This window comes from Varroa jacobsoni, unplaced genomic scaffold (genome assembly GCF_002532875.2).
Source record: "Varroa jacobsoni isolate VJ856 unplaced genomic scaffold, vjacob_1.0 contig00438, whole genome shotgun sequence".
Classification (NCBI taxonomy): domain Eukaryota; kingdom Metazoa; phylum Arthropoda; class Arachnida; order Mesostigmata; family Varroidae; genus Varroa; species Varroa jacobsoni.
In genome coordinates, this window is record NW_019214467.1 from 72,359 (window position 1) to 95,764 (window position 23,406).

The window sequence follows — 23,406 nt, forward strand, 5'->3', positions numbered from 1 at the left end:
TCTGTTTAGCGTGGTACTCTCTATGAAGGCACTCATGTTCACCTAGACCGCTCGATCTAGCCAGTTCGTTATGCGCTGCATCAGTCTGACCGGACGGCGTTAACGCTATTCTTTTTTTGTTCCGTTGCTGCTGTCCGGATCTCGGGCGCCGCTCGCGTTTCGTCTTGGTCCGTTTAGCTGTGTCTCTTTTTTTCTTTCCGTCTTTGTGTTCGAATGGACGCTATGCCATTCATAATCAGCACGACTACCACGTCCACATTGACTGGCCGACGCTCTCGTTGCCGGCTCAGCAGCGGTAGCAGCAACAAGCGCTTGAGGGCTTGTCGCATCGCAGAGCGTGGCACAACTGCCGCACCCTTTTCGGCCGCGACAGCAGCGACGGTAACCGCCAGTGATTCAAACCAACGCGAACGAAAGAAATAGACAAACGAACGATCGACTAAGCAGCCGGCCAGCGGACGGACGGACGGACGGACGGACGGACGGACGGACGGACGGACGGACGGACGACTACAGAAATTCAACTTCTCATCGTTGGCGCTCTTTGCAGAAAAAAAAAAGGAAAAGAAATCCGCGGCCAATATCAGTCTATTTTTTTTTATCTTTGTTTCTCTATCTAACACGATCGCGCAAAGCAGAAGAAAGCCTCTTCCATCTTTTTTCCTCGTCTATGTCTATAGCTCTGCAACGCCACTGCGTATTCCTTGTTCAGTTCATTGTCGTCGTTACCGTCATTTGGTCAACGCTGATGGCTTATACAACACCACGCGCATGCAAATGTTACGATTTTTGTTGTTATTGTTTCCGCTTGGCGTCGTACTGTTTGGTTGCCTACGGCGCTGCGACGGGGGGCAGAAAATATAAATTTTTCCACAACCACGCTTTGCGGAACGTAAAACCACAGAGGATACGAAATAAGGTTGGAGGAAAGAACCGTTTTCTGGCGAACAATCGAGTTGTATAATCACAGATACGACAAGTAATGGTAGCTGCAGTAATGACGACTGAAACCTACCGGAATTCGTCATAACGTGACATGCTGACACGCCACACTCCTGTTTTATTCTTTCTGGACTAAGCTCGTAGTGGGCTATGTAATTGCACGTACATTTATAACAATATTATATGTCATTATTGCCGAATAAACTGTGCAACGGCGGCCGCTAACTCAGCGTCACAAGTTCTGCAAAATCGGCGGAGGCGAGGTCTCAGTATGACGACGACGACAGTGGGGCTGCCGGCAGCCACGGTCGTCGCTCTAGCTGACCCGAGACAAAATCGCCACAGCAGGAGCCATGCTCTGTGACCAATGCTTGCACTCGTACTCGCAATACAATAGTTGCTGCTGAGTAAATGGACGGAACAGTTAAAGTCTCGATCCTTCGTATTTCGCTAACAGAAAAGGTCTACCGTAGGCCGCGAACATGCTAGGCGCCTGCCCTCCACGAAAGGGACAATACAACGCACTCAAAAACATACACATCAGCGGCACTCTGTTGAGTAATAATGATGTGCTGTTTTCCGCCGTCCGGACAGCACGACGCAGTGAATGCGTACACGGGTTTCTGCACCAGATCTCGCACGGCTGCCACGTACAGTTTTGCTGGACTGCCGCCCGAGTACCAGATATATCATTGGGATGAAAGGTGGAGGAATAGAGAGAGACAGGCTGCGCATGCTTATTGTATATGTATTACGTGTACCCCCCAAATGTAAGCTTCGACGGCAAGGGCAGAAGAGAAGTCATCTGCAGTGTTCGCTGTGTTTTTGAAATATTCCGATACTGTTTTAACTGCAGCTAGTTCGTGTGTGTCTGTGTGTATGATACGTGACTCGACCGACAAATCGGAACAGCTGTCCACGGTACGCTTTGTCTGTCAGGCGCTGAGCAGGAAAATGCGTAATAGGTTGGGGGTGGGTGGGTGGGAAAACAGAGAGTCTTCATTTTGAGCCCGATTGAGTAGTGGGTATCACCCAGTCAGCGCGGACAGTCGCAGGCACTTTAGGGCGAGGAAATGGTGACGCTGAGTCTATGGAAATCGGCCTGACACAAACTGAACTTTCGGTCCGCGTATTGGCTACTGCTGCGAGTACAGATACACCAAGAGTCATGGGTCTCTGAGCGTCCAGAAGGGGACACGGCGAACGCAGAGATGTACCTGCCTCATCGTAAGATAATGCTGTGTTACATAGGGTCGCTACGCGCACACACACGCACTACACACACGTAAATACATATACAAAGAAACCAACGCAGGATAAGAGGAGCACACATACAAAACGAGCCCATGCGCACCAGAAGAGGCTACTTTGCGTGTGCGTACACTACAAGCTTCCCCATAGTTTGAGTGTTATGGTATGTCGTTGTGGCAACGGCAACTGTGTCCCTACATTTCGTGGATGTCACTGCCCGAACGTTAGTTATATATATATATATACGTACTCGAAGACTGGTTGGCCAGGCCTGGGTCCAAACCGGCCCACCTCCTGATTTCGTTAGTCGTCCCGTTTCGGCGCCGCTGCAGGGCGGAGATAGGAACCTGCATGACAGAGCAAGGGATCTCACAAAGGATAGCAGTCGTATCAAAATATTCTTCGTTTGAGGCCACTGTATCATATGCCGACCCTCGCTTCCTCCGCTTTTATCTCTCTCCTTCTCTATAGCGGTCATTTCGTTTGGGCATAATCATTATGTGGCTCCATAGACCTTGCGTTGGATTGCGGGAATGTCGCCTCTTGAAACGACCAGATTCAGGACGTCTGCATATAACACGAACCGTCTACACAGCGATAACGTTGACATAAGTCGACATTAAACGGGGCGCAATCACTGTTCTCTGCCGGCAGCTAATTGATTCGGTCTCGAACGGCCGCTGCCATGGACAATCAGCAAAAATTGGAAGGAAAATAGCAGCGAAGAGAGCGACTACAGAAGCATAAAATGGAAAAAAACTATTACCTGCCCACTTGGATCGATTGTTCTGTCTCAACGAACGCTAATTAACCTCAATTCACTTATCGACATCGGTGCGTTACCAAGCGGACATGGTTTCTTGTACAACTGGATCATTTCATATGACCTTAGTACGCATATGTTTATTTGTTCATATAATAAATACAACGATAACATACTAACGGTGACCTTCTTCAAAGGGCTAAGAATTTATTTATAATTTATTTATATTTAATTTAGAAATAATCAATGCTGGATATGAATTTAAAGCTATAATAGAGATCAGTGCATGTTCTTTGAGGGTACTTCGTAAGTGGCAATGTCGAAATAGCCTTCTACTGCTATCATTCTGTTCCATCACCTTCCTTGAGTCCCCCGCTTTCCCCTATGCTGTGTTTGAAATCGCAGTCATTTATGGCAGGGCTTTACCTCGTTGCGGGTTGCACCTGTCCATCTACATATCGCGCAACGAAACTAAAGCCCTTTACTGTGTCGTGTGCCCTAGGCGAGAATCGTACGCTTTTTGCAATTCGTACCGCAGATATTTGGGTCAGAGGGCGAACGCTTAGGGAACTGCCTACCAAGGAAGTTATTTCATTGACTCGGCATCCTCTCGACTAGCTCGGGCGATTTAGCCAACGCCCAAATTAGATCTTGTACAACGGTTCATAGCGGTCGGTAACAACTCCAACAAGCAAATGCAGTACGATCAGAGCGGCAGTACGACGTATACGGACGTACATTCGTAATAGCAATTATCGGCAGCAGACGACACTGACCACCGCAGCGCAGAAAACTTCCTCAACCCTGATCCACTTCACAAATCTCTCTCACTACTACAACTGAATCGCAAGTTAGGTAAAGCCAGGTATTGCATTTGAAACTTGCGCGGTCTCTCGATACGGGCATAAAACTTGTGTCAGAAGTTTGCTTACTGCTAGACCGGTATCTGTAGAGAACAAGCGTCTATTGGCCTATCTGCCTGCCTATGAAGGTTTATTGGCTCGGTGATGAATAAACCATTACATAAACATTGAGCTTTAGTTTTGCCGACGCCGCGTAGATAGCAGATGTATCCGGATACGAGAGCATGACGGGCAGGCCAGTGGCACAACCACGGACAAACGGTCAGTCGGCAACAACGTCACTTGAGTGAGTGGCTATTCTTAGAATAGAGCAAATTCTCACAAACAAACAAAAACACTCGTTTACTCCCTGAGAGTTCCATAGGGAAAAGGTCTTGAGTTTACCGATATTGCTGAAATAATAGCTTACTGTGTAGCTAAGCGTACACACTGGTCTAGCGGAGATATTGTATGTATCGATATAGTAAACTAGAAGGATTAAAGGAAGCAAAAAATTGCTGATAGTCACTAACTAATTCCACCCTCGTTCTTGTGCGTGATAACCAGATTCAATTTGTAAGCTAGAGGTGGGGTGCGAGCTATTTCGAGTCTCGCCTTCACCCCGCCAACCCCCAACAACGATCGACTACGGAAAGCCGTTCCGAAGTGCTGATACTTCTGCTGCTGTTATTTTCGTGTGGTTCGATTGCAACTACTAGTAATTGCTTCACTAGAAACTATTTGAAACTCGTTAAAGCGTCGAGAGTTGCTCAAGCTTTGAGAGCCAAAATGGGTAAATTTATAGCGCCAATAGGACACAGAAAACAATCGAAGGCCTCGTTTAATGTAAATGTCCGATGGCCGTGAATTGGTAGTAATAGTTTAGCGTAGCGTACCGTCGTTCACTCATACCTAATTCAAGTAGATTATTTTCAATCGTCATTTTAATGCTTCTTCCCCGTTCGCAATTTCGGGATACGTGTGGGTATGTGTATATCCATGCACACAGCTAAATGCGATGTGGGCCGAGAATAGACACAGGCACCGATTGCATTTGCCGACAAACAATTCATACCGTTCCGTTCAGAGTAGGTCTACGACCAGCTCCTTCCCGACGGGATGTAGCTCACAAGTCGGTAACTATATGGGAAGTAAAAATGTTTAACTAAGCTTAAAGCGATAATTTTGCTAAACGCGACTTCATTCATTCTTGGCTTTCATTACCATTTTCAACAACTCTTTGCTTATTCGTTAATCGACAACTACAGCCTAGACCACTCAGATGATTACTGTTATCCAGTCGAATCAATCCGACAATCATTACGACCATCTGTGCTACAATAGCATTGAATAAACAGGTGAGGGATAAAGAAACGACGTGGGCCGATGTACACTGGGTGAAAGTTGTGCATACTACGCACTCTGGATTGCGTGCAAGCATATAACGGATAGATCGCTAATCTTCTGTGGTCGAAAATCTTGAGAAGAACAGCCGTACGGGGTGGAGGTGAGGCAGGTTGTGAAAAATTTCATAAGCGTGTACGGTGTCTATCAACGGCAGGATTGTTTCTAATTCTTCGATGTCGACCATGACTCCCGCCGCGAAGTCGATCGGTGCCAATCTATACACAGTGAGCTAGATAACGAAGCAAGCAGGCTATGACGCTCAACGTCGTCTTCGTCAGCGTCCTAACTCCTGTCAATCTCGTCTGCTGGTCATTCTGGTTCTCCTAGCGCCACCGCTGCCGTCGTTTCCTCTGTTGTTCCCGTAGACGTCTGCGTCAGAAACAACCAACAGACAATTCGGTTTCGTCCTTTTACTCCCCTCAATCAAGCGAGATCCGTCCTGATCTACTTGATTTCTTCGGCAGAGTCCGCCTGGAGAAGCTGCAGCAACACGATCATCTGCCAAGCGTCGGCCTATACAGTGGCCTGCCCGCTGATGCTGTCAGCAGAACAACCAGCAGGCCGCTTCGTCATTAAACGTCATAGACATTTCTATATATAAATAGATATCATATCAAACGTTTGGACGTCGTGTCGGAATAAGCTGATACGAACAACGCGATGAAATTCAGACCGCCCAATTTCACCGAGAGGAATCTTAATCGAGAAATTGTCAAAATTGCCTCCATACAAAATCCTGTCTTCTGTGACTGTTGATTGGATAGCGCCCGATGACTAGTTCGTCGACATCAACATACTGATTTGGCTCACTCTTTCTACTTGATATTATCGGTTTATTTCATAGTGTTATTAACCATAAAATTGCTACTCTTTACTAACTAACGTACGCTTGCTATAGGCGACTCCATAACTTGGAACGGACACAGAACACGTTCACAAGTTGTATAATTTATACCAACTTACATAGATACCTACAGAGGAAAAGTTACAAAAGAGGGTTATTATCCGTACGATGGCAATACGAGCTGTGACGTTCAATGAATGTCTAGGTGATACAATTGAGATTTGATTTTGACCAGAGTGTATCAAATTATAGATATAAAAATGTCTATGATACGATTCACGCACGAGAAACCTGGCTGGATGGCGAGACGACAGTTGTCTTCGAAGGCAATGCATTTCCCAAAAATCATTTTCATTTTTCCCACGATTCCCAAACACTAGGGTATTCATTTAGCAAGCTACGTACGTATGCACGCGCGTATCTCAGTGAACTTAAGCTGCTGTTTAGCAACGGTCTGTACTAAGCCGTTGGACGATAGCAGCATCAGAGGCGTTGGCAGCAGCCGTAGAAACAGCATTGGAAATCCAAGTAGAACGACCTTTGCATCGGCGGATTCACATCGAATTTTGTTGTCCTGTTTGCCGCATAGATAATGGCACACTCGAGTCAACAGCCGACAACTACCAACATCTTATAGAACAGGACAGTCTTGTTTTGTATTGGGCAACTGACTGCATGATCCAACGATCGACATCATAGGAAAGACGTACCAGAGTCAGCGGTACAGATGCACAGATAGAGCGGGCTATAAGGACAAATACATAAAGAAAAGAAAATTATAAAACGAAGAGTGAATTATATGATGCTGATGATTATATTAGCTATTATAGAACTGAGCGACGAAGAGCGTTCGCGATGATATTATCGCAAGTTTGATTCACAGCAGTGATTACTCTAGTATGATATTACAAAGCTGGGACTGCCAGCAGTAATGGCTTAACGGCCGGCATTAGTCATCGAGCTCTTCGCCACTTCTGTTTATGATAATGGTATTTGTTGCCTGCTACTTCAGTCAGTTCGAGTCTATGTACTATACTATTACATTTAGCAGGGTCCTGCCGCGTTCGTAGCCTCCGGTTGGCGTATTGCTACGCTGGTGAGCGCCTCTGAACGTCTGCTTCAGACGTTAAATATTGCTACGGCTGCTTTGGTGTCTGCCTGCATACAAACAGCAGGACCCAAACGAGACTTGGGTATGTGTGGAATCAGCTAAATCACTAATTCAATTATGTTCCATTAAATCTTATTCGTTCTCGGTCTTCGGCAGCCCCTTTCTCTCTCGCGTCAGTCCAGAGAGTGCCTGTCACGCCGCAGGCGCGTCATTGCGTCTATCGCATATTTTAGCAAGTATAAGCTAGTTACTATTGTATACGGATTTCATACATCTTCAACTAGTCAGGACGAGTTTTAGTTTCTATGATTTACAGGAGGCAAACGAGCGGACGAACATACTCATAGAATAATAACCATGGGATATTGTTTATACGCATAGTTCAGCTACTAATGGCCTGCTATGAGCACAATATTATGTGGACGAAGTAAGATTTTTAAACAGAACTATTGGCATACGGTACATGCATAGACAGTTACTGTTGCGTTGTCAATGGTTGTGACAGGTCGACAAGTTGCGGCTAGCAAATATACGTTTATAGGCGTGCTCATGTGGTAGAATGAGATATTTGGCTAGTATTAGATTGCCACGATATAATTAGTTGTTGGCTGGCGTGCCATTGATTAGTCACTGTGCTCCCCGTCGCTGGCAAGCTAGATAAAAAAAAGTACGCCAATCGACTGGATGGATAGATAGATAGATGGGCTTCCGGCAGTGGCTATGCAATCAACAACGGAACGCATCAAGCGTGAACGTGTGAGGAGTTCAGCAGTCGTTCAGTCATATTTGCACGTATGGGGAGTGCGAACGTGAGGCAGTCTGCTCGCGATTATCCGCCAAAAAAAAAAGCCAATCGAAAACAGCGATGGCCATTTTGTGTTCTGAGCCGTTCTAGCTATTCCTGCATTTGTTGTTAGCTTAATATTTTAGATCAGACACATTCATGTGACTAGATGTCTGTTGGCCATGAATTTTACGTATACATTATACGAAGCTTCTACGAATGCGCACGCAGATATAAGTAAGAGCGTTTCCTCTCGACCGGCCGATCTACTTTTCGACAATCAGGGCAAGCGTTACTTTGCTTTTGTGCTTCGCTGGTTCGTTACCAGCCTGATAACCTGCTAGGAAAGGGCCCCATCTACACATTTTATTGATGGGCACCGCCTTTTCAGCATGTTTCCTTTGCTTTTCGGTTTTGGCCCCGTTCTATTATTTTTGTTGTTATTATTGCTGATAGGCGACATCCTGCAGGCGTAAGACAAAGAAATCTCAAAGAGGCTTAAACTGAAACATCTTCGTTGCTGCAACATCATTACAGTCAGATAAGCCTTGATGCTATTATGTTAGAACAAACTAACACGGCTAGGTGCACTGGGGGCCGATTCTACCCAATGGCAATGACACGGACACCGTGCGTTACGGTGTTGCTAAAGGCCGAAATGAAGCGCCGATGGCTTCGAACCTGACAGGTGATTCGAGTTTGTGAGTGGCGAATATAGCTGCCCTTCAAGTGAAATCGAATCCGCTTTTTCTTTGCCATATTTCATCAACGCACTCGTACATTTTCTGTCGTCGCATGCATCTCGTTGCCGCCGGCTTCAGCCAACGTGTGCATACACATACGCGTGCGCTCCGAACTTCACTTGAACGAAAAAACGATGAACCAGTGAAGCTATTTTGCTTATGGATTTTACGATGCTGAAGTTGTAAATCGTTATGTTTTCAGAGACAGCAGTCTATACCCATTTCTTCTTCAACTTGTTGCCGTTTGTCGTCTTCTGTGGTGTTTCTACCTCGAAGATTGTTATGTTGACCAGGACGTTTAGGCAAACGATACTGTCGTTGAGCCTTTTATTTCTATTTCACCTCTACATAGAAATGAGTTTCGGGTTTTGCCTAAATCTGTGTGGTGGCTTTTTTCGGTAGGGTTTGCATCTATCTATTGTGTGACGCAGAGGTACCTCCATATTGTTTGTTTATTTGCTCGGTTTCAACGTCTCATTCACTCGCCCTTTGCTGGTTTTCGGAGTTTAGGTGGCCGCCGCTTGACTGAGCTGGCCTCTGTTGCCTATTCGCTTAGTGTTTACGATTATCATCATCCATATTATTGTCGCAACGAATAGCTATGCAAGGCCTAGCAGGCCCATTCCCTTCAATTAGACACTTTATTTTCATGCGATGAAGTGGACAACCGGGTCGGGTCGAAATCGAAATTCTGGGACAAATACGTAGCTACCAATCTGGTCTAATAATAGCGCAGTAAGTGTTTGCTTACCGAACTTCGGGACACCTGGATGTCGACATATTCGTTTTTGTTCTAGAATTTCGATTTTTCTAAAATTTTCAACCTATATAACTCGAAGAACGGGTGGCGAGCATATCTACGTGTTTGTGACCTGTGATACCCAATGCTCGCAAGTATCACGCTGTTGCAATCGAGAGTGTTCGTTCGCATGTACCGTTCCTTACTTCATCGTATTATCATTATAAAACAAGAACTAATTCGCCATGCAAGCTAACTTCAGTTCTATGGTGTAGCAGGTAGCTACGAGAACAAAAAAAATGCCCCATTGCATCTCTCGAAGAGGGGCGAACGCAAGGAAATTCTGTTTTGCCATTAAGATACAGGGACAGTTTTTGATTGTTGCTTGTATTGTGTAACAAACAGGTTCCAGTTTGATGCCACTTAGACACCAAAAGACGTGTGGATTTGCACACGCGCATTTATGAAAGCGTTTACGCGTATCTATTTCTTTGCATAAAGGTCTGCTTTTGATTTACTACCGGCACTAATATTACTTTGAGAAAAACGGAAAAAAAGATAAAAAAAATTACGATATACTACTTCTCGTTTATCGGCAATAACTATAACCTCAAATTAAAAGGTAATACCAAATAATATCAATAGCCTAACAAAGCGGGCGTGGACGGTGCAGCAGAGACGGCGTCGTTGGCGACAGCGTCGATCGAACCGCAATAGAACTGACGTAGAGTAGGAAACCAAAAAGCCTGCTCGTATCTACGCATATGGTAGACCAAAAAAGAAGAAGGCTCAGAGGGGACGCGAATATCAGCGGAGCATTAAGGCAAGATAAAGGAACCGTCGAAGGCCGATACAACGGTGAACGTATCGCACAAGAAGCGAGCCATGCACGGATATGCTTTACAGCGTCAGGCAAACAAGCATCTTCCGTATATTTGTACATAACTGCCGGCTTTTGAATTGTCATTGCATAACGCACGACCTGTTTTCGACTCCAAGAATCGTGCCTGGTCATCACTGCTTCGTTCGGGTAGTTCTACGTTGTTTTCGTTCGTCGTATTAGCTCTCTTTTTACTTCGATTGATCAAGTGGCCGGGCAAAAAAGGAGACGTGGTAGCAAAACTTGAGTGCGGACAAAATGGCCTTTTCTATCCGAACTCGTTGAAGTGCTTCATGGGTGGCCACTCTCTACAAATTGTAGACGGTGGATGAATTCAGGGGTGCGCCAGATAATGATAAAAAAGAATAATTGTTATCCATATTTTATTTTAAGTTTCCTATCTACTTACCTTTCGTCACTTTTTCTTTACTGGAAACAGAACCGAAATATATATATATATATATGTAGAGTGAGAGAGAGAGAGGGAGAGAAAGCCTTTGTCCTCGTATCTAATAGAATGTGACACGCTTATTTCTCTTTTGTATGATACGAACATGCCTGTTGTCATTATGGAGATATATGTAGAAATATTAATGTAATGTGACTCATCAATATGATACAGCATCATTATAAAGAATGCTCACTTTGATTTTTTTTTCGCATTTTCCAGACCGGGCCGACCTCCCGGCCGCGCGTCGCTGGTGGGGCTGAGCGGAGTTGGCGCGACGAGTCCCGCCAGTGGAGGTCATGGAGGCCATCAAAGCAGCGGCGGCCATCCTGGTGCCATGCAAGGCGGACAACCTGGTCCTTTCCCGCAGACTCTCATGGGTGGACACAAGGGACCCCAAGGTCCAATGAGCGTTAGTGGACCTTTCGGTCAGGCGACGCACGACGGTCTTGATGGTAATGGAACAGGACCTGGCGCGTTCGAGTTCCGTAGGGACAACCGAGGTGATGACGAAATCAACGGTGGAAGAAATGGTCAAGGGGGGCTGCAGGGCGACCGAGGACAGAGTCCTTTAGAACATCATGGAGGTCCGCCAGGAGCAGCAACTGGACACAATAGAAATAGCAGCCATTCGGAACATGGTAGCAACCACCTAAAACAAGGTAATGCGTACCAACATGACGGTTTCTTTCTGTCTATTCCGGATGTTTTAGAATTTGTTTTCTTGTCGAATGGCTTTCTCTAGCCAACATACTGTACTGCACGATTTTTAGGACCTGCTTAGAAACATGCAGTGTTGTTATATAGTTGAATTTTTAGTCCTCCATTAGAATCGTAGGAAGACAATTCTATGTAGGGTCATAGACTATAAATAAACTAAGCTAATTTTGTTACTGGGGAACAATGTAGTATCAGATATTCGTCATCTGGCAATTCACACACGGGCAGAAACATACTATGTTATTACCTAGTGTCAAACACGGCAAATGCGCGACGTCGTTCTTAGAAATGGCATTACATTATAGCAGTTGCTGTGTCTTGTGATTGCAGCGATAGGAACAAAAGGCAAAGAAACAATAATTTCAATAAAGCACAGCCATGACTTCCTATACTGTTTGTCCTTTAAAGGATATGGCACTAGCAGCTACTGGTGCAACAAAATCAGCAGCACAATGTAGAGAGGGTTTCACTTCTATACTACATAGCCTGCTCGTCACGGCCTTACGCTACATTCGTACTTGTGTGCCTGCCGCTCTGTCCGTCCGCCCGTCAATCCATTTATTCGGCCATCCAAACGTTTGTTGGTCTGGCTGTATCTCGCATCACGACTTGCTTAAATATGGCTAGTCGGCCTCAGTTCAGCGTCCGCTGTCCTAGCAGCAGGGGGTCGTAGTAGAAATTCCTTGTATCTCACAGCGGCTGTCCTCAGCGCTTATTTATGGGGCGACCCGGTTTGTCACTGTGTCGTACTACTGTTACCTTTTGCATTCGATGTTACCACTGCCATTGCCGTTGCCGCTGCCGATGGTCCTTTACGCCGATGTCTTGATAGTTATGCCTGCTGCAGCTACTACCGGTGCTGTTTATTTTTCACGGCATCTTCCGTCCTTCGTCTTCTTGTCGTTGGCGCCGCTCTACTGCAGTTGATATGTGCTGATACCGTAAAATTGTTTTCGCGATTGCCCCGTTGTTCCTATAGCAGTTATTGCTCTCCTATCGCATAAAGTCACTAAATAATGCTAAATAATTGATGGTTTCCAGATGAGCTTTTGGCTACGTTAGGATGAACTGCTTAGGCTGACGTTGTCTGTAGATTTCGTTCGTAAACTGCAGGGCCAAAGAGATACAACGTTTAACACAATCGGCTACACAGGGAGTTTATGCGCGGATACAAGTAATTTCGTTCAGGTCTCTACTAGCCTCCAATAAAGAATACCGGCTTGCCTTTATTTAATATTAAATATTCCATTAGAGCTGGTGTAATCCTGGTCTTGAATCTTCCTGAGAATTTTTTATGTGTGCTAAAGACCAAATTTTCATCGCTTCTTTTTTAGCAGTGTCTGAAAGGGTTGATCAAATACATAATTTTCATATTTACCATTTCTGATGGGTTTTTTTCTAATCGCTATTCATTCATCTACTGTTCTACATAATCATGGCATTTTCTGAAGCTACTTCAGGCTAATGATGGCGATGAAAAAACAACAGATAACACACACACACACACACGTGATGTAGCTTCTAGAAGATTGCATATAGAAGTTTAGTAAAGAGCGAAACATTATAGTTACGACACTTTTCATTTCATGGGATAGTGACAGTATTGCCATAATTGAAGTGACTGCAGTCATCCTATGGAATATAACATCGACAACGATATGGTGAAGTTGGATGATTTCGGGTGCTCAGAGCGGCGTTGTTACCGTGCCCCTACCAGATTACACCCTGATGAACTTCAGTCCACTTCGTCAGCCGTAGAATGACTGCTGCCGCTACGAAATTGCGTGTCGGCCACGATGATGACAACGATCTGAGACGGACCGGGCCTTCTCGAGTGAAGTCAACCAGGACAAACGATCGTCATAATGAAGCCGCCCATAGACACTACCACCGGTGGCGACGGCCAACGTGTATAGATACCTACGCATATGTTTACGCTCCAAGGACCGCATAGCGCACACGAAAGCACAAAGGATAACGCCAAAATGTTGTCATTTTTCTAGACACATGCATATACATATGTATAGAAACGTAACATGTATTGCTGTTCCCGGTACTGACGAGTCTTGACATTGTCCCAAGTAGAAGTTGTTGCCTACCGCTGTACAATCAGCTCAAAGGAAGCGACAGTTTACTACGAAAATAACGACCGCTAGATGCAAACGGTGCCCACTCCAAACGGTCGATTTCAGTAGGCTCCTAAAAGAAACAACGTGAAAAAATAAATGTCGAAAAAAAAATTCTAATGGTGCACTCATTTAAATGATAAGGGTCGACAAAGACGACCGACATAAAAGCAAAAAAAATGCGCCCATCTTTGCTTGGCTGGTTGTGAATACTGAATGACGAGGCCAATGGCAGCTAGGATGCTGAAACCCACCGAACTAAATGTCCAGCTACAAAAAAAAAAAACAAGTATAATACTCGCTCCAGGGAAATATCCGACAGATGCGAAATAGAAGACAGACGCTGAGCTTGACTTTACTACAGAAAAGCGTTAGCCGTTTTTTTTTTTTTAACTATTTTGTTTAAAATACGCTAATTTTAAACATAAATAGATGTCTCGTATATATATAAAACATGTTTTTATGTTCACAGTGTACATATATACACAAGCTCAGGCTAAAATGCCGTTAGCAAATGAGATATAACGAAAGATAAAAAAGAGATTTGCAATTTTCGTTATTTCAGATTAGTAAAAAAAACGAAAAAGGATCTTTCCCTTTGCGAGTTTTAGTCGTTGTAGTAGTAGTCAATGAAGTGCGAAAAATCATTGGGAGTTGTACGGTCTAAGTCTGTTGCCGTGGCGTTCTCTCGCAAGCCAGTTGTCCCTTCACCCGCTGTTGTCGGCATTTAATCTCTGTACAGGCACATACATACAGACAGGCAGAGACTCACACGTATCAGCTTGTATATATACAAGTAAATATATAGATCTACTTCTAATATCGAATACTGTATTTGTAAATGAATTGTAAACCTGACTCGGGTTGGTATATACGCGTCGATTAGCAGGTTGATAAAGCATTAGTAGGAGCCGCTACCACCGTGATTCCGCAACACCAATAAATAGCATTACAAAAAAACGAAGCGTAAACGGCTTTTCTGGACTGTTTATGATGTCTGTTACTGCTGACGAGTCAAAAGGTTCGAATCTCACAAGAACCGCGACCCCTACTCGGCTGCAAGAAAATCTAGCAATGATGATGATAATAATTATAATAATATATCATTCGTAATATTTAATATAACAATAATCGGCGCGGCGGCACGACCGCGCACATCGCGGTTTGAGAGAATGAACTTAAAACGGAATCTGTACATTCGGCACCTGCCACCAGATGTCCTTGTGCCTTGCTTGTGCCACGATGATAATAACGCGATGATGATCCAAACAAGCAGGAGTCAGACACCCTCAGCTACGGTACTACCAATTAGTACAGCGAGCCAAAGGAACACGTTGACGTCGTCACCGATAAACATTCTACCCCTCGGAACATGAATATAACAATATTACTGGTAGATGAATTTTATTGTTGTTTACGATGATGAATATATAATGAATTCGAATCAATACGAAGTAGTACACTATCTTCAGAACACTAGAATTTTATCGCTTCCGTTATTGTTCCATTCAGATTGACGCTTTCCTGTTCGACTTCTTTCGGTTACTGTCAATATTCAGTTTCGTTTGCCACGTCGGGTATCAACGGGTATGCTGCTGCATGTATTAATAAGTTCCAAAGGAATCTGGCGAGTTTCAGAGGTAAACATCTTTTAAATTATGCGCCGTTAGCAGACGAAATTTGGTTCGCAAATTCTCTTGCATTAACTTGCAAGTGAAAACCGGTTGAATTTACTGCATTAGAATTGCTGAAAGAAAATAATTTTTAGTCTCAAACATTAACGTTAGTGGTCAAGTTTTTTTTTATTTCTACAAGGATACAGCGACATAAAAATTTATCGAGCATTGGTAAAAACATTAGGCAAAAAACCTTAAGCGAGAGCATGGTAGGTGAATAGTGCTCACACTTTAAGAATGAGGACTTGAGGGATGAGTACGAGCGAGGAGACGAGCAGATTTCGAAACTTTGGGGGGCAACAACACGTTATCGCAGTCGACGAAGCTTTTGACAAAGTGGAGTTTGGAGGACTCTTTCGGCATCCCACATGCAAAGCTATTGAATTCGTACAATTATTACAGAGCGGCGTGTTACGAATTAGAAAAATGCGAAAAATATCTGAAATATAGGCTCCTTGTGAATTGATTCTAGGTCAGTTGGTAATGCGTATGGCGTATCCATACCAATTTGCGGAACTTTAATCAACAAGAAGACGCGCCTAGAGAATAGGTTGTCATAGACGAGACGTGGTTTTATCTCCCGCGTCAGTTAGAGAATGGGGTCGCCCTAGAGAGAAATCGAATTTGATGGCAGTGCTGAGTGGGTTAAGATGAAATGATGCCTTAATTATTTCCTAGGTTAATCGAAAAGAAGCTTTAACTCACTTTTTCTCCCAATCTAAATCCAGGGTCTTCCGCGTCCTAAAAAAACTATTTTTTGAATTTCAACCTGATAATATAGTCCAAAAAAAACGTTGTTTAGGAAAAAGAACAAATCATTTAGATAGTTTACCATACATATAACTGTTTTCATTTGCGAATCGAATTTTTTCATCCACAAGAAGGGGACTATGAAAACAGCAAGAAGAAAGAACAATGGAAACAAGCGAAGGATCAATATAATGCAGGATTTCAAGAAAAAGAAGTCCCGTTTTAAATCAAGGTTTATTTTTAATCACGTACAGTTTCTCATTTAACTCAAGGAATAATGCAACTGGGCTCGGCATTTTTATAGCTATTACTAATACTTGTTGCATCAAATACTCCTATACGTAGCAGATACATGGGAAGCCTGTTTCAGGCCCTACACATATTCGCTCTAATTCGATAAAAGAAAAAAAAGAAGCCGAAACTGAGAGCTATTAGTGTCAATATTATTGGATTGATTCTCTGTGAATTAACTTTCAAAATAATCTTCCTTTAATCAATTATGCCTCTATCCAGCGTTAAACTGTCTGTAATGAACACTCACGCACACCACGGGTGTAAAGGTAGAAATGAGACTTATTGACTACGGCGCGCCTACTCTACGAGTCATAAAAATAATAACAAAGTTCAAATAAATAGATAATAAGAGGAAACAACAAAAGAAAGTAACCATGAGATCATTTACACAAGATGGCCAGATTTGCATAGCAAAAGATAAGCATAGCGAAAACGCATTGCGTTATTTTTGTCTTTGTTTATCTTTATTATTATTACTACGATTATTATCGTAGTTCTGTAGTAGCTGTTGTTATTTTTCTACTAGTTGTAATGTATCAACAATGAAGAGCGTCTAACCTTATGTCTGTGCCGTTATGGCTTTTTGTCTGACTCAACAATTGTGATCGCTATTACAGAATCGAGAAGCGATGAAGAGACGGTAGGCGGTACGGGAAGTGGCCTAAGCGGAATAGGCACTGATGCCGAGAGCATGAACACGATGCAGGCGATGCTGTTCAAGGCGATGTGGAGTCAGAGCGGCGGTCAGGGTGATCCCAAAGGTCCGCCACCTTTCCCGCCCGCTCTCGTTGCCAACATGGCTGCAGCGCAACTTCCCGGCCAACCACCAATGAACCCGGCCATGGCTGCCGCTATGGCATCTCAGATGGATCTCATGTTAGGACTGCAGCATAATCCGCAAATTGCAGCAGCTGCCGCGGCCGCCTATCAGCGTCAGCTATTGCAAGCTGCATCCCTAGCGCATCAACAAATTAAAAGTGGCCAGCAGACTAAGGAACACCAGGGCCTGATGGGAGCACTACAAGCCGAGCCTAGAAACCGCTCCCGATCCCCTGACAATGGTTCGAAGAAAGAGTTCCGTTCACGTGAAAGCCAATCACCGGCAGCAGGCGGCCATCCGCGTAGTGAACATCATCAGTCGCGCAAGAGCTCGTTCGAGAGCTCGAAAAAGATGCACAACAATAACAGCATCAGTAGCAGCCTGAACTCCTCGGCCGGAGCTCCTAGTGCTCCAGGTTCCGGTGGGCTCGAAGGTGCTACTAATAATGCTCTGAACCTTTCTTCTGGTGGTAAGGAACTATCTGGCAGCGATCGCAAGAAGCGTTCGCGTTCTGTTAGCAGCGATGAAGGTAGCCTTTCCGATGGACCGCTCAGTGAACTCAGCGCTAACAATCTTGACCATAATGATGACACCTCAAATTACGGAGATGATGATGGTGAGTACAATAGAGCTAAAAAAAAAAAGAAGGTAAAAATGTACCTATGAGAACTGAAAATTTATATCTAATTTGGTGAACTTGTGTGATGGATCATTATTTAGTAATATTACCGTTATCGCGAAGCGTCCTTTCCTAACGTGTCTACTCAGCGAGGTATGTTCGAAACCCCGTTAACATATAGTTTTCGTTGCTAATTTTTGCTACAGACCTTGACAAAACTGGTGGTCGATCACCGAAACGGGCTTCGGATCGCGACGAAGCTCTATCGACGTCGAGTCGAGGATCAGATCGTCGTCGGAGTCACGGAGGGGGTAATGGTGGGCTGGGTGCTCTCGGTGTGCTCGGCCTAGAACGGTTGACCCGAGGCGAGGCTAGGGACAGCAGAGACAGTAATCATAGTGTCCCCACGCCAATCGCACTTATGCAGCAGCACCTGTCGGTCGATCGTACGCCGCCGCCCAGTTCGCCCACATCTGCTACTCACCTGACCGCTAACAACAGCAGCACGCCAGGCTCGCGTGGCACCGCTGGCCATCACCATCATCATCATCACCATCACCTTGGCAATAGCGTATCGAGCAACACCGGTAAGTAACTGACATTGTTTCAGCTAACCCCCACGTTGTCCTCGCTTTTTTCCACTTTATTCAGCAGCTATTCCCGATACCGTTGCCATGATAACGCCGCGCACATTCCATAAATATAGGCACATCCAGTAACGCTCCATGAATCGTTAGTTCACACAACAGTGACGATGACGACGAAGCAAGTGTCAGTGCGGTACCTGCTTATAAATAGACCTCACTAAACGTCTTACCGCACAGCATAAAATGAGCATCGATGGAACGGGCAGAATATTACATAAATGATAATACAGAATGCAGAGGCATCTGCTGTTGTGGCCTTAACCACAGCCGCGGCCCACAGTAGACATCTATCAGACGCTATTGTCCCTGTTTAATTCGAATAGTTCAGCGGGACCGCGTTAGCCAGCCGTAGCAGCGGACGACGGAGGCGCTTCAAATTGGCCCTCATTTTTCACGTGATTATCACAAGCGGGAAAGAGCGTAGGCTATTATAGATTGCGTCACAGTGGAGCGCTGCTGCAGTTCGTCCGTGTGTGTACCCGTAATTTATCGCTTATTATGCAAATTCGTTCAAAATATGCACACACACAAACATACATCTGCAATTAGTGTTTGAAGTCGGCAAAACAAACCTGTACGGCACAGCGCAGATCGTATTATATTTCTCTGATGTTATTATAGAAAATACTGTTAGTATTTCATCGGGTAGTTTATCGAGGAAAACAGACTCTGTAACGGAGATATTTCATTAGATCTCAACTGTTCGTCTGTTGTCCATTCGTTTCGTGTACTGATTAAATTGATTATTATTATTAATTTCCTCGTTATTGGAGTACACAAAGAAGATCGTCTGTGCAAAAGCAGTGCGATGTGGAAAAATGCGACACAAACGTGTCTGATGGCGGTGTTCATCTCGTCACACTCTATCTTCCGTTCACTGAATCAGCCATTCGCTGAAACAGATAGCTAAATCTTCTGTAAAGCCGTAGCCAAATGGGAACAGCTATAATTATGTGAGCAGAATGATACACTTCAAGTTTGTCACCCGATCAAATTTGACCACGCCGCCCGGCATACGGTAACTAACCAATTTGGCACTCGTTTGCGTTTCAGGCGACCCATCGACCGGGTCGTTCGATGCACTGATGCAGAACATTCTTGGCCTACTTAAAGTTGCAGAGGAGAACGCACGCGCACAGGTCCAGCAAATGCACCTCGAGAAAGCAGAACTTAAAGTGGAAATCCTGCGCGAGCGGGGCATTCGCGAACAGCTTGAAAAGCAGCTCCAGGAGGAGCAGCATCGTCGGCTATTCTATCAGAAGAAGCTCCGTCGAGAGAAGCGGTGCCGCCGCCAAATGCAGGAACAACTAGATAGCAATAACAAGCGACCACGACTCAGCGGATGTTCGGACGCTGACGAGGAAAAAGAAGAAGCCAAGGACGACGTTCCGGAGGGGCTAGAAATCGCCAAAAGGTCATCGCAAGAAATCAACAGCCTCGCTGGATCTGGTGGAGAAGAATCAACCACAGCACAAGCAGCACCCACTACAACAAACTCAATATCCAATGGATCGCTGCCGAGTGATGCAGTAATAGCTCTCGAAACGTCTGCACCAGCCGCCGACGCATTAACGCGATAGATCTTCGGTTCAGTAATTAATTCGTTTGCCGCTTAAAAAGCGTGTGAATCCTGCCGACGTGCTGAAGTCCGTGGCCATAACTACCAACCACGTGACCAGGCTCAATCGTTACATTTGTAATATAGTAACTACGAAGGAACTTCGCAACGATTTCCTCTATTCGAGGACAAAACGTCGGTTTACAAAGTAAATGCAGTTGAGAAGAGACACTGCTTTGCGTTGTAAAATTAACACAACATTGATGATTAAATGATGACAAAAAAAAAAAAAGGATCAGAAAAGCATACGGAAAACGAATCCTGGTCTCAACAATACAAATACGAGATGACTGACTTCAACTCTAGTTGTCGTCGTCGTCGTCGTGTTTGTTGTTGTTGTTGTTGTTGGCCCAAGATGACACCATAGCGGAAACACATCCACCCCGAATGATCTAATAAATATGTCGGCCAATCCTTGTCGTCTCTTCTGTGTCAGAGTCAAACAAAAGAGCCGATAGGTTTAACCTTTGTCGATGGGATTGTAACAAAATCTAGAGGCAAATCTGCCCGTGACAGAGTCGAAGTCTTTTTTGTTGACCGACTGGACCAATAATGGAGCTGAACGACAGCGCGGATTCCACCGATGACCTCCTCGTGATCCCATCCCCACGCAGAGCTTTCGCATCTAGGCACATATCTGTGAATATAGCAAACGGAAGACGGACATTTTAGCATGGCAGAGAAACACACTTATAGAACTCATATTATTCTATATATATATATATATATATATACATATATATATATACACACACACACACACACACAATATTGATTAACTTCGAAAGCGGCGACAATAATAAACCGTAAAAAAAAGTAGATCCAGGCGTAGTGATAACAAAATGCATAGTAAAAACAATAAATAACGGTAAGAATACAATTGTACAGGCGCATGTGTATGTGCGTACCATAAAGACCACGTCCACTATAATGGGCTTGGATGGCCACGGTCAGGTTCAAAGGCAAGACATGACAACGGCTACGGACTTCTAGCGGGGACGAAGTGGAGTTTGGTATTTAAAAACGAATTCTTTTGAAACCTTGTAGTCCCTTTGTTCGCCCCAAATGGAAAAAGAAAACCCGTATGTGCTCCTTGCGCTCATACACAAGTTGAGCAGCAGCAGCAGCCGCGCAAAAGTCACAACAGGTGAGAAATACGCAAATGATGAAACCGGTCCGATACCGCCATCAGTGATTGTTGTCACCAATGTTAACACGCGACCAGCCACATCAGAAGCTACGAGAAATAAACCGTAAAGCTTGACTAATATTTTTCTCTATTTCAATTTTGCTATCAAGGCATGGTAGCACTTTCGAGTGTGTATCAAATGAATCGACGGAAAGAAAAAGCTATCAACAGTGATCTTTGACGCTTGCGCCGTAACTGGACGTAATGGAAATGAATTCAATAATGTGCGTGTCTCGTTAGTATGTAATAGTTGCCTACTATTATGTCTTACTGCACCATTGGTGGAGTGGGCAATATGTCTGAAGAGCTGTCAGCTCGGTCTTGAAGGTCTGTAATAAGATGATTGCTTTAGCAAAGAACCAGATACCGTCGGCCGTACTAATAGTTATGAACAATAATACTATTACCACTGCTACAACTATTAGCTGCTATAAGAATAGAAAAAAATATCGTACGTGCGGCCTCTAGCCAGCAACGTGGTGCTGAACCACAACCGCACCCGGCCATTAGACTAAGAGAGAAAAGCGAAGGGGGTCAGACACGCATCGTTTACAATAGCAACAACAACCACCACATTCTGTACATATATATTATGATACGATGAAGAAATAACGCTGTCGTAAGAGAAATGGGCCAAACAGGACAAGTCGGACTTGTCAATATGTGAGTGGCGCTTCAAACGTTTTAACAATAGGACTTGAGCAAGCAGCTATTTCAGATGTGTACTGATAAATTTCGACGTCTAGCCTCTGACGTCCGTCAGTTTCGCGCGCATCCCGCGAACAAAAACTGTATACTCCAAAACGGAAGCAGCACAGTGGCCAATTATATTCCATACGGCGAGATGACAGGCCAATATGATCAGTCGGATGTAAGTTAACATGATAACCAATAAAACGGGATAGCCAGGGGAAACGATGGGTAACACTGCGTCATGACAAAAAACGAAATTCGCATGACAGTTCTTGTCACCTCGGGGGCAACAACAACAACAAACGAGTGAAAAGAAAACCATCACCAACGAGCTCGATCGTCTCCGTTCTTCATTGTACTGGTACCATGAACTACTACAGTTCGATATATATATATATATACCTGGATTGAATAACAGAAGATTACCATGGCGTTGCATGATTATCATTATTACCATGAATTATTATTGCTATTACTGTAATAGTTATCATTACTGATCAAGCCATAATGATGATAATGGTAATTATGCTACCGCAATTGAAAGACCAGACTATTATGGTGATGATGGTAACAAATTGCTGATGATGAATGTGTTTTGCTTGCTTTTCTTTTAAACAAAATACAAAATAACTCAAATTGTGTGTAGTTAAGAGTAAATGAAAGTAAGAGAGACACCGAGAGCGAGAGCGAGCGAGAGAGAGAGAGAGAGAGAGAGAGAGAGATGGAAGAAAAAGGTGTACAAGAGATAGAACGAGAGGAAGAGCGAAATGTCAGATGATAAATATGAGAACGGAGTTGTAGTGTAAACACTCGGGCAGAACAGTAGGTCGATCTTCAATCTGAAAATAGGTTGAACGGTCTGTCTGGAATCTCGAAATGCCCGGGGGAAAGGGTAGTCTTAGTCCGGTGAGATATACGAGCATGTATCTGTCGAAATAAATAATAATTATAATATTAATAAATGATAATAAATAATAATAATGATAATAATGCGATATCATCAACAAGTATGTATTTAACTTGCGTGTTCTTTTTCGTGTAGCTTCTATTTAGTTGAGCGATGCGGAAGATAGAGGTAACTTGTAGGAGAGAGACTGATAGACGGAATTCATTTCTATAGCAAAGATAGGCGTACGTATCTGGCCTGAGTACTAAATTTGGTAGTTTTCAGCACTTTTGTCAATATTCTTTTTCATTTTACAAACTTGTCTGCTGCTTTACGAGTTTACAGAGTTATACTTATTGGAGAGATATTAGTATGTTTCTGTCCCTCCGTCTGATATGTCCATAATGTACTGATATTCTATTTGCCAATTAAAGTTATGGACACGTCGTGGTTCGAAACTGGGTGTAAACATAGTTTGATTTAATTCGTGCTGAAAACATGTAATCTGAAGTAACGCTCAATGGCAGCGCCAGATGTCAAAAAAATATACGAACGTTATTTTATTTATATCTTTTACTAAATTTCTGCCCAATATGCTTTTCTACTCTAGACAA

At 44.0% G+C, this 23,406-nt stretch overlaps 1 protein-coding gene across 1 annotated transcript in view; it reads left to right on the forward strand.

Annotated features, from left to right (window-relative positions):
* LOC111271236 (uncharacterized) overlaps positions 1 to 22,925 on the forward strand; it is a 46,090-nt gene extending 23,165 nt beyond the window's left edge. The window contains exons 2-5 of the mRNA XM_022851913.2: positions 10,977 to 11,416; positions 16,938 to 17,756; positions 17,966 to 18,346; positions 19,460 to 22,925. Coding sequence (XP_022707648.1) covers positions 10,977 to 11,416; positions 16,938 to 17,756; positions 17,966 to 18,346; positions 19,460 to 19,986 — 2,167 coding nt within the window. The 3' untranslated portion in view covers positions 19,987 to 22,925. The remainder of the gene's footprint in view (positions 1 to 10,976; positions 11,417 to 16,937; positions 17,757 to 17,965; positions 18,347 to 19,459) is intronic.
* The last annotated feature ends 481 nt before the right edge of the window (positions 22,926 to 23,406 follow it).